Below are 12,317 nucleotides of genomic sequence, written 5' to 3'. Positions count from 1 at the left end.
GTGTAGCAGCTATTTCCCAGGATAGAATGATACTTCGATACAGGGTCAGGGTTATGAAGGACAAGGGGAGAGCAGACATCAGGCCGAATGTCTCTGCGCAGAGGTTGATCCCAGCTGTAAGAGGTTGGCCGGATGGGGTCAGGACACTGGAATCATTGCAGAACGAGCAGGATACTGGAGTGGGGCAGACAGGAGGCTGATTTAAAAAATAAATTATAAAGAAATGTAACAAATACTTACAAAAACAGCCAGGAGGATCACATTCCAGGGAAATTTCCTCCTGCAGAAAACATGCGAGATAGAAAAAAAAAATACATTAATGATTTTTTCAAAGAGCCGGCACAGGCACGATGGGCCAAATGGCCTCCTTCTGTGCTGTATCCTTCGATGCTCCATAATGACCTGCTAAACGCTGCCCCAAGTGTGTCCTCCTCGCTTGGGAGATGAGGTGGAAGAGGACGGTACGGTTCCACAGGCGCCGACAGAGACAGGACTGCGCTCTCGTGACTCACCCCGTGGTCGAATAGCCCGTGCGCAAAGAACGGACGACGCCCGCTGAACGTACGTCAGTGAGAGTTGGCACCTTAAGGGGAGCCCCGGGGGGGGGGGGGGCGGTGTCGGCAGGGGGTGGGAGGGGGGAAGAGAGGGGAGGGGATGAGGGAAGGAGGGCAGCAGCTTAACAAGCAATGAGACGCTCTGTGTCGAGGAAGAGGCCCGCGCTGGCGGGAACAGCACGGGGACTCACCTGGGCCCTTCGCAGCAGACCAGGACAAGGTAGATCACGATGAACACACCACTAAAAAAAAACAAAATGGGAAACCGGTCAGTGTGACAGAACAGCAGGGCCAGGAACTCCCGAGATTCCCCTCGACTGGAATCCCCATTCCCCCCTGCCTTCCCCCACCTATCCCAAGCTCTCGATTCACAATCACTGCACCAACTTCAGATTGCCAAATCTGTTCTCGGGAGATCAAAAGCATTCTTATTTCGTCTCAATATCAAGCATCAACAACTTGCATTTATATAGCGCCTTTAACGTAGTAAAACGTCCCAAGGTGCTTCACAGGAGCGATTAGTGAACAAAATTTGACACCGAGCCACATAAGGAGATATTAGGACAGACAGAGGTTGGTTTCAGAGAGCATCTTAAAGGAGGAGAGGTGGGAGAGGTTTAGGGAGGGAATTCCAGAGGGCATCAAGGGATACGGAGCAAAGGCGGTAAATGGAATTGAGGCACTGATCTAATTGAATTGTGGAGCAGATACGAGGGGCTGAATGGCCTCCTCCGGGTCCTAGGTTCCAGAGCTTAGGGCCTAGGCGGCTGAAGGAATGACCACCAGTGGTTCACTGCTGTCCTTTAGTGGGGGGAGACCTGCCGTCCTTACCCCGTCTGGGCTTATATGTGACTCCAGTCCCACACTAACGGGGTTGACTCTTCACTGCCCTCTGCAGTGGTTACTCAGTTGTGTCAAACCACTACAATACCACACGGACTGCGGCAGCTCAAGACCAAGGCTCACCACCACCTTCTCGGGGCAACAAGGGATGGGTGATAAATGCCGGCCATGCCGGCGATGCTCACTTCCGGTGTGGGACAGTGGGATTAGTTTGGGATTGATACAGGGCCATGGGGAGAGAGCGGGACAGTGGGATAGAGTGCAGCATCGGCAGCGGCTGGAGGCGGAGCAGAGCGACTACAAAAGGCCCCAGAGGCTCAGGTAGGCCTCAGTGCGGCATCGGCTGGAGGCGGAGCAGAGCGGCAGAGCGACTACAAAAGGCCCCAGAGGCTCAGGTAGGCCTCAGTGCGGCATCGGCAGCGGCTGGAGGCGGAGCAGAGCGACTACAAGAGGCCCCAGAGGCTCAGGTAGGCGTACCAATCTCAGGCAAGGAGAGAGGTAAAAAGTATTTGAGGCGTGACGTCACCACAAAACAGGTAGGTGATTGGTTGGAGTGTTTCTCTCATTTTAAAACTTTAAGTCTGTGGTTTATAGTTTTTAAAGTTGCTGTGGTGTAGCGGGGACAGTTTGTAAACCAGGGCCCTTAAATATATCATTTAACTGTAGTGAAATTGGTGGGATTCATTTAATTTTAATTAATTAAAGGGTAAGTCATGGCAGGACAGCCCAGCCCCGTAGTGTGCTCCTCCTGCTCTATGTGGGAAATCAGGGATGCTTCCTGCGTCCCTGACGACCATGTGTGCGGGAAGTGTGTCCAGCTGCAGCTACTGACAGCCCGCATTGCGGCACTGGAGCTGCGGATGGATTCATTTTGGAGCATTCGCGATGCTGAGGACGTCGTGAGTATCACATATAGCGAGTTGGTCACACCGCAGGTAAAGGGTGTACAGGCAGGAAGGGAATGGGTGACCAGCAGGCAGAGTAAGAGGCGCAGGCAGGTAGTGCAGGAATCCCCTGCGGCCATCCCCCTCTCCAACAGATATACCACTTTGAATACTGTTGGGGGGGGATGACTCATCAGGGGAAGGCAGCAGCAGTCAACTTCCTGGCACCATGGGTGGCTCTGCTGCACAGGCTGGGAGGAAAAAGAGTGGAAGAGCTACAGTGATAGGGGACTCAATTGTAAGGGGAATAGATAGGCGTTTTTGGGGCCGCAATCGAGACTCCAGGATGGTGTGTTGCCTCCCTGGTGCAAGGGTCAAGGACGTCTCGGAGCGGCTGCAGAATATTTTGGAGGGGGAGGGTGAACAGCCAGTTGTCGTGGTGCACATAGGCACCAACGATATAGGTAAAAAACAGGATGAGGTCCGAAAAGCAGAATATAGGGAGTTAGGAGGTAAATTAAAAAATAGGACCTCAAAGGTAGTAATCTCAGGATTGCTACCAGTGCCACGTGCTAGTCAGAGTAGAAATAGGAGGATATTTCAAATGAATACGTGGCTAGAGGAATGGTGCAAGGAGGAGGGATTCAAATTCCTTGGACATTGGAACCGGTTCTGGGAGAGGTGGGACCAGTACAAACGGGAAGGTTTGCACCTGGGCAGGGCCGGGACCGATGTCCTAGGGGGAGTGTTTGCTAGTGCTGTTCGGGGGGGTTTAAACTAAAATGGCAGGAGGTTGGGAACCTGAGCAGGGAGACAGAGGAAAGGGAAACGGGGATAAATGCAAAAGATAGGAAGGAGAAAAACAAAAGTGGCAGTCAGAGAAATCAACGGTTTAAATCAAACGTGGCCACAGTAAATAATAATTCTAATAGGTCTAAGAGCGTTAAAAAAACAAGCCTGAAGGCTTTGTGTCTTAATGCGAGGAGCATTTGTAATAAGGTGGATGAATTGGCTGTGCAAATAGAGGTAAACGGATATGATTTGGATGGGATTACGGAAACGCGGCTCAAGGATGGCCAAGACTGGGAACTCAACATCCAGGGGTATTCAATATTCAGGAAAGATAGGCAAAAAAGAAAGGGAGGTGGGGTAGCATTACTGGTTAAAGAAGGGATTAATACAATTGTAATGAAGGATATTAGCTCTGATGACGTGGAATCTGTATGGGTAGAATTGAGAAATACTAAGGGGAAAAAAACATTAGTGGGAGTGGTATATAGACCTCCAAACAGTAAGGCGGAGGTTGGGGATGGCATTAAAAGGGAAATTAAAGAAGCGTGCAATAAGGGCACAGCAGTCATCATGGGTGACTTTAATCTACATATAGATTGGGCCAACCAAATTAGTAACAATACTGTGGAGGAGGAATTCCTGGAGTGTTTACGGGATGGTTTCCTGGACCAATATGTCGAGGAACCAACCAGAGATCAGGCCATCTTAGACTGGGTATTATGTAACGAGAAAGGATTAATTAGCAATCTTGTTGTACGAGGCCCCTTGGGTCAGAGCGATCATAATATGATCGAATTCTTCATTAAGATGGAGAATGAAGTAGTTGACTCAGAGACAAGGGTCCTCAATTTAAATAAAGGAAACTACGATGGTCTGAGGAGTGAGTTGGGTAGGATTGATTGGGGAATGGCACTCAAAGGGTTGACAGTGGATAAGCAATGGCAAACATTCAAAGACCGAATGGATGAGCTACAGAATTTGTTCATCCCAGTTTGGCATAAAAATAAAACAAAAAAGGTGACTCAACAGTGGCTAACAAGGGAAATTAGGGATAGCATAAGATCCAAGGAGAGGACATATAAATTGGCTAGAAAAAGCAATAATCCTGAGGATTGGGAGCAGTTTAGGAGTCAACAAAGGAGGACAAAGGGATTAATTAAGAAAGGGAAAATAGAATATGAGAGTAAGCTAGCAGGGAACATAAAAACTGACTGTAAAAACTTTTATAGATATGTGAAGAGAAAAAGATTGGTGAAGTCAAGCGTAGGTCCCTTACAGTCAGAATCAGGGGAATTTATAATGGGAAACAAGGAAATGGCAGACCAACTAAATACATACGTTGGTTCTGTCTTCACAAAGGAGGACACAAATAACCTCCCAGAGATGTCGGGTAACATAGGGTCTGATGAAAGGGAGGAACTGAAAGAAATCAGTATTTGTAGGGAAATGGTGTTAGGAAAATTGATGGGACTGAAGGCCGATAAATCCCCAGGGCCTGATGGTCTACATCCCAGGGTACTTAAGGAAGTGGCCCTAGAGATAGTAGATGCATTGCTGGTCATCTTCCAGAACTCGATAGACTCTGGAACAGTACCCATGGATTGGAGGGTAGCTAATGTTACCCCACTATTCAAAAAAGGTGGTAGAGAAAAAGCGGGGAATTATAGACCGGTAAGCCTGACATCGGTAGTGGGGAAAATGCTGGAGTCTATTATAATAGATGTAATAGCAGAGCACTTGGAAAGCAGTGACAGGATCGGACAAAGTCAACATGGATTTACAAAAGGTAAATCATGCTTGACTAATCTACTGGAATTTTTTGAGGATGTAACTGGTAAAATAGATAAGGGAGAACCAGTGGATGTGGTGTATTTGGACTTTCAGAAGGCTTTCGATAAGGTCCCTCATAAGAGATTAGCGTGCAAAATTAAGGCACATGGGATTGGGGGCAAGGTATTGACTTGGATAGAGAACTGGTTGGCGGACAGAAAGCAAAGAGTTGGAATAAACGGGTCGTTTTCCAAGTGGCAGGCAGTGACTAGTGGGGTACCGCAAGGATCGGTCCTAGGACCCCAGCTGTTCACAATATATATTAATGATCTGGACGAGGGAATTGGATGTAATATCTCCAAATTTGCAAACGACACAAAGCTGGGTGGGAGGGTAAGCTGTGAGGAGGATGTCGTGAAACTCCAGTACGATTTGGACAGGTTGGGTGATTGGGCAGAAACATGGCAAATGCACTATAATGTGGATAAATGTGAGGTTATCCACTTTGGTGGCAAAAACAGGAAGGCAGATTATTATTTGAATGGCAATAGATTGGGAGAAGGGGAAGTGCAAAGAGACCTGGGTGTTATTGTGCACCAGTCGCTGAAGGTAAGCATGCAGGTGCAGCAGGCGGTTAAGAAGGCAAATGGTATGTTGGCCTTCGTAGCAAGAGGGTTCGAGTATAGGAACAAGGATGTCTTGCTACAGTTGTACAGGGCCTTGGTGAGACCGCACCTTGAGTATTGTGTGCAGTTTTGCTCACCTTACCTGAGGAAGGACGTTCTTGCCATGGAGGGAGTGCAGCGAAGATTCACCAGGCTGATACCTGGGATGGCAAGAATGACATATGAGGAGAGATTGTGTCGATTGGGCTTATACTCACTGGAGTTTAGAAGATTGAGAGGGGATCTCATCGAAACCTATAAAATTCTGTCAGGTCTGGACAGACTAAATGCAGGAAGGATGTTTCTGATGGCCGGGGAGTCCAGAACCAGGGGTCATAGTCTAAGGATAAGGGGTAAGCCATTTAGGACTGAAATGAGGAGGAATTTCTTCACTCAGAGAGTGGTGAACCTGTGGAATTCTCTGCCACAGAGGGCGGTGGAGGCTAGTTCATTAAATATATTCAAGAAAGAGTTGTATATATTTCTTGAGGCTAAAGGGATCAAGGGATATGGGGAGAAGGCAGGGACAGGGGACTGAATTTGGATGATCAGCCATGATCTCATTGAATGGCGGAGCAGGCTCGAAGGGCCGAATGGCCTACTCCTGCTCCTATCTTCTATGTTTCTATGTTTCTATGTTTCCAGCGCCTTTCACAACCTCGAGACATCCCAAAGCGCTTTACTGCCATTGAAGGACTTTTTGAAGTGTGGTCACTGCTGTAATGTAGGAAACGTGGCAGCCAATTTGCGCACAGCAACATCCCACAAACAGCAATGAGATAAATGACCAGATCATCTGTTTTTCATTAAGCGATGTTGGTTGAGGGATAAATATTGTCCTGGACACCGGGGAGCACTCCCCCCCCAACCCAATCTGCGATTAAGTGGTCTTAAAGGGCATTTGATTCCACACTTTTGGTTTGTGCCTTTTCCTTTTTGTTTTCTCTCTCCCACACGGCAACTGTCTCTCACTCTGCCAGCGCATTTCACACTTCATCTACAGCCATTGTTTCTTTACCTGTCCTATTACTCTCTCGTCTCACCTTGAATATCTCTCAATGTCTCTTCTTTCATCCCCCCCCCAGGCTCGAAGGGCCGAATGGTCTACTCCTGCTCCTATCTTCTATGTTTCGATGATTAGTTTGGGATTGATACAGGGCTATGGGGAGAGAGCGGGGCAGTGGGATTAGTTTGGGATTGATACAGGGCGATGGGGAGAGAGCGGGGCAGTGGGATTGGGATTAGTTTGGGATTGATACAGGGCTATGGGGAGAGAGCGGGACAGTGGGATTAGTTTGGGATTGATACAAGGCTATGGGGAGAGAGCGGGACAGTGGGATTAGTTTGGGATTGATACAGGGCTATGGGGAGAGAGCGGGACAATGGGATTAGTTTGGAATTGATACAGGGCTATGGGGAGAGAGTGTGACAGTGGGATTAGTTTGGGATTGATACAAGGCTATGGGGAGAGAACGGGACAGTGGGATTAGTTTGGGATTGATACAAGGCTATGGGGAGAGAGCAGGACAGTGGGATTAGTTTGGGATTGATACAGGGCTATGGGGAGAAAGCGGGTGTGGTAAACCACTGTTGTTAGTATTGTTGTTCACCACTGTTGTTAGTACTGTTGTTCACTGTTAGTACTGTTGTTCACTCTTGCATATTGTTGTACTTGTCTGTGCATGCCTCAGCTGACTCCGCCCCTGGCTCCACCCTCATGGCTGGGTATAAAGGTCGCTGCTCAGAAGCCTCCGGCCCTTTTGGATACCAGGCAACCACAAGAGGCATGCTCTGTTCTTTGGTAATAAAAGCCTGTTTATTACTTTCTCAATCTCCAGTCTTTTGTAGCAATTGATAGTGCATCAATTTTATTACCAAAGTTAAATGTTGGCTGCGGATGCTGATCAACCGATGGCGCAAAACGCTGAGCAGCAGGCGCTGCTGCGAGCCCTCAGACCAACATGCCTGGACCTAGACCCCCAAGAAGCGGGTTCGTCGACTAAATTCGCACAATGGCTGCGTTGCTTTGAGGCGTATCTGGAAGCCTCGACCGTGACTCTTGATGAAAATAAACTGAAAATCCTGGCCTCGAAGGTGAGCCACCAAGCCTATACTTTAATCCAAGATGCGACGACCTACGCGGCGGCTATCGACCTACTGAAAGGGCAGTATGCACGCCCGGTTAACACGGTCTATGCCAGGCACCTTTTAAGATCTCGCAGACAGCAGCCCGGGGAATCGGTGGAAGCCTTCCTACGGGCACTGCGGGTACTCGGACGCGGCTGCGACTGCAAGGAAGTATCGGCCACGGCACATGCGGAGGGACTGATACGAGACGCTTTCGTTGCGGGTCTACGGTCCGACTACTCCCGGCAGAGGCTGCTGGAGAAGGGTGAAATAGACCTGACAAAGGCAGTGTCCCTCGCGCTCTCGCTCGACGCGGCCCACAGAAATATGGACGCTTTCTCCCCTCATCGCCCTGCGCCGTGGACGCCGCAATCTTGGGCCATGGGACCGCCACCTCCGACTGCTGCAGCGATGTCCAAGGCACAAAAATGCTATTTTTGTGGCCAAGCTAAACACCCTAGAGCACGCTGCCCCGCGAAGAATGCTACCTGCTCCGGCTGCGGGAAGAAAGGTCACTACGTTAGCGCCTGCAAAGGGAAGACCGCTAACGCCAGCAGCGCTGCGTGCGAACCGTGGGCGCAGCCATCTTGTCCGCCATCTTGGGCTCCCCCAGCCGCGTGGGGATCGGGACCGTGGGCGCTGCCATTTTGTCCGCCATCTTGGACGCCTCCGACTTCGATTACGGGGGACCCGGACTCCACCACCGCCTCATCGGACGACCGCATCGACACGCTTGAACATACGCTGGCTTCCGTGACGCTGGATCAATCTCTCCCGCATCAACTGTCCAGGTCCATGATGGACATTACGGTAAACGGCCGCGCCACTACCTGTCTTTTTGACAGCGGGAGCACGGAGCGTTTTATACACCCCGACACGGTGCGCAGTTACTCTCTCACGGTCCTGCCGACGCGTCATCGCATCTCTATGGCTTCCAAAGCCCAGTCAGCGGACGTCGGTGGCTACTGTATGGTGACTCTTTCAGTGCGGGGTACTGAATACAAAAATTTTAAACTTCTGGTCCTGCCCCATCTCTGCGCTGCCGTCCTACTGGGGTTGGATTTTCAGTGCCACCTTAAGAGTGTCACTTTAGCGTACGGTGGACCCCTCCCCCCTCTCACAGTCTGCAGCCAGCAGTTTTTAAATCGCCCGCCGCGCGCCATTTGCAGCCTCTCCACCCTTAAAGTCTCCCCCCCCTCCTTGTTCGCTAACCTCACCCGCGACTGTAAGCCCATCGCTACCAAAAGTAGGCGTTACAGTGCCGGGGATAGGGGTTTCATTAAATCCGAGGTAACGAGACTCCTGAAGGAAGGGATTATCGAGAGCAGCAATAGCCCATGGCGAGCACAAGTGGTGGTGGTGAAGGCTGGCGGCAAACAGCGCCTAGTTATTGACTACAGCCAGACGATCAACCGCTACACCCAGCTGGATGCATATCCACTCCCCCGCATATCTGACATGGTCAATCAGATAGCACAATACCGGGTGTTCTCGACGATTGATCTGAAGTCGGCATACCACCAGCTCCCCATCAGGGCTGAGGACCGCCAGTACACAGCTTTTGAAGCTGACGGTCGGCTCTATCACTTTCTCAGAGTTCCCTTCGGCGTCACCAACGGAGTTTCTGTCTTCCAACGGGAGATGGACCGGATGGTTGACCAGAACGCGCTCCAGGCCACTTTCCCATATCTAGACAACGTCACCATCTGCGGCCACGACCAGCAGGACCACGACGTTAATCTAGAGAAATTCCTCCGGACGGCCCAGCGGCTGAATCTCACATACAACAAAGACAAATGTATGTTTCGCACTTCGCGCCTTGCTATTCTTGGCTGCGTAGTGGAGAATGGAGTCATCGGCCCAGACCCCGATAGAATGCGCCCCCTTATGGAGCTCCCCCTCCCCCACTGCCAGAAAGCACTGAAGAGATGCCTGGGGTTTTTCTCTTACTATGCTCAGTGGGTGCCCAACTATGCGGATAAAGCCCGACCCCTCATCAAGTCCGCCTCCTTCCCCCTGACAGCAGAGGCCTGTGCAGCCTTCACTCTCATAAAAGGAGACATTGCGAAGGCCACAATGCACGCTGTGGATGAGTCCCTCCCTTTTCAAGTGGAGAGCGACGCATCCGACTTTGCCCTAGCTGCAACCCTTAACCAGGCGGGGAGACCCGTGGCCTTTTTCTCAAGGACCCTCCAGGGCCCCCGAGATTCGACACTCCTCTGTCGAAAAGGAGGCCCAGGCCATTGTGGAAGCCGTGCGACATTGGCGGCATTACCTGGCCGGAAAACGATTTACCCTGCTCACTGACCAGCGTTCAGTGGCTTTTATGTTTCATAATAAGCAGCGGGGCAAAATCAAGAATGACAAGATCTTAAGGTGGAGAATCGAACTCTCCACCTACAATTACGATATCTTGTACCGGCCCGGGAAACTCAATGAGCCCCCAGATGCCCTATCACGTGGTACGTGCGCCAACGCGCAGGTTGATAGACTACAGACCCTCCACAATGACCTCTGCCACCCGGGGGTCACCAGGTTCTTCCATTTTATCAAATCCCGTAACCTGCCCTACTCCATCGAGGAGGTCAGGACCATGACCTGCCAGATCTGTGCCGAGTGCAAGCCGCATTTTTATAGGCCAGACAGAGCGAGCCTGATCAAAGCCACGCGCCCCTTCGAGCGGCTGAGCATCGATTTTAAAGGGCCCCTCCCCTCCTCTGACCACAATGTGTACTTCCTCAATATAATTGATGAGTACTCCCGTTTCCCGTTTGCCATCCCTTGCTCGGACATGACCAGTACCACGGTCATTAAATGTCTGAATGACCTCTTCGCCTTGTTCGGTTTCCCTGGCTATATCCATAGCGACAGGGGCTCATCTTTTATGAGCGACGAACTTCGGCAGTACCTGCTCGCGAGAGGCATTGCTACAAGCAGGACCACCAGCTACAACCCCCGGGGTAACGGCCAGGTGGAAAGGGAGAATGCGACAGTCTGGAAGGCAGTCCTTTTAAACTTAAAATCTAAGGGCCTTCCGACCTCCCGCTGGCAGGAGGTCCTCCCTGCGGCGCTCCATTCCATTCAGTCGCTGCTCTGTACACCCACCAATGCCACTCCTCACGAGAGAATGTTCTCCTTCCCCAGGAAGTCCACGTCGGGGATTTCGCTACCAACATGGCTGACTTCTCCAGGTCCCGTCCTACTGCGGAAGCACGTGAGGACCCATAAGATGGACCCCCTGGTCGAGAGGGTGAGCCTCCTCCACGCCAACCCGCAGTATGCTTACGTGGTGTACCCGGACGGGCGGGAGGACACAGTCTCCATTCGAGACCTCGCACCTGCGGGTGCTCCTGAAACAGCCTCTTCGCCACCCACCGCTACTCCTGCCTACCCCCAGGACACAGTCCCCGCACGAGACCTCGCACCTTCGGGTGCCTCTGAGAGACCACCATCGCTACCTCCCATTACCCATGCTCTGACCCCTGTAGACGGCATGCAGCAGCCCCAGGGTCCGCCACCTGCTACACCTCCTCTGAACGAGACACCGGGTTCAACGTTGGATGCTGCACCATCACTGCCGCTGCTGCGACGCTCAGGACGGCTTACAAGGCCTCCTGATAGACTTCAGTACACAAATTTTTAGTGCACTTCACCCCGCCGGACTCAATTCTAAACAAGGGGTGAATGTGGTAAACCACTGTTGTTAGTATTGTTGTTCACCACTGTTGTTAGTACTGTTGTTCACTGTTAGTACTGTTGTTCACTCTTGCATATTGTTGTACTTGTCTGTGCATGCCTCAGCTGACTCCGCCCCTGGCTCCACCCTCATGGCTGGGTATAAAGGTCGCTGCTCAGAAGCCTCCGGCCCTTTTGGATACCAGGCAACCACAAGAGGCATGCTCTGTTCTTTGGTAATAAAAGCCTGTTTATTACTTTCTCAATCTCCAGTCTTTTGTAGCAATTGATATCCCACTGCCCCGCTGATGCACTAAGTTTGGGGATTGATACAGGGCTATGGGGAGAGAGCGGGGCAGTGGGATTAGTTTGGGATTGATACAGGGCTATGGGGAGAGAGCGGGACAGTGGGATTAATTTGGGATTGATACAGGGCTATGGGGAGAAAGCAGGGCAGTGGGATTAATTTGGGATTGATACAGGGCTATGGGGAGAGAGCGGGATTAGTTTGGGATCAATATAAGGCTATGGGGAGAGAGCGGGGCAGAAGCATTAGCTTGGGATTGATACAGGGCTATGGGGAGAGAGCAGGGTAGAGGGATTAGTTTGGAATTGATACAGGGCTATGGGGAGAGAGCGGGACAGTGGGATTAGGATAGGATTGATACAGGGCTATGGGGAGAGAGTGGGATTAGTTTGGGATTAACACAGGGCTATGGGGAGAAAGCGGGGCAGTGGGATTAGTTTGGGATTGATACAGGGCTATGGGGAGAGAGCGGGGCAGTGGGATTAGTTCGGGATTGATACAGGGCTATGGGGAGAGAGCGGGGCAGTGGGATTAGTTCGGGATTGATACAGGGCTATGGGGAGAGAGCGGGGCAGTGGGATTAGTTTGGGATTGATACAGGGCTATGGGGAGAGAGTGGGGCAGTGGGATTAGTTTGGGATTGATACAAGGCTATGGGGAGAGAGAGGGACAGTGGGATTAGTTTGGGATTGATACAGGG

The 12,317-nt window shown here is 51.0% G+C and overlaps 1 protein-coding gene across 2 annotated transcripts in view; it reads right to left on the bottom strand.

Moving 5' to 3' along the window:
- The window catches only part of LOC147120710 (protein lifeguard 3-like), a 134,791-nt gene that overhangs the window by 36,889 nt on the left and 85,585 nt on the right, over window positions 1-12,317 (bottom strand). For both annotated transcript variants that reach the window (XM_085986940.1, XM_085986941.1), the window contains exons 6-7: window positions 746-796; window positions 241-280 (exon numbers count right to left, since the gene is read on the bottom strand). In XM_085986940.1, coding sequence (XP_085843066.1) covers window positions 241-280; window positions 746-796 — 91 coding nt within the window. The remainder of the gene's footprint in view (window positions 1-240; window positions 281-745; window positions 797-12,317) is intronic.

This window comes from Somniosus microcephalus, chromosome 4, assembly GCF_052327205.1.
Source record: "Somniosus microcephalus isolate GS21.2 chromosome 4, FLI_Smic_1.0, whole genome shotgun sequence".
NCBI lineage: Eukaryota > Metazoa > Chordata > Chondrichthyes > Squaliformes > Somniosidae > Somniosus > Somniosus microcephalus.
This window is presented reverse-complemented; position numbering and strand designations above follow the sequence as displayed.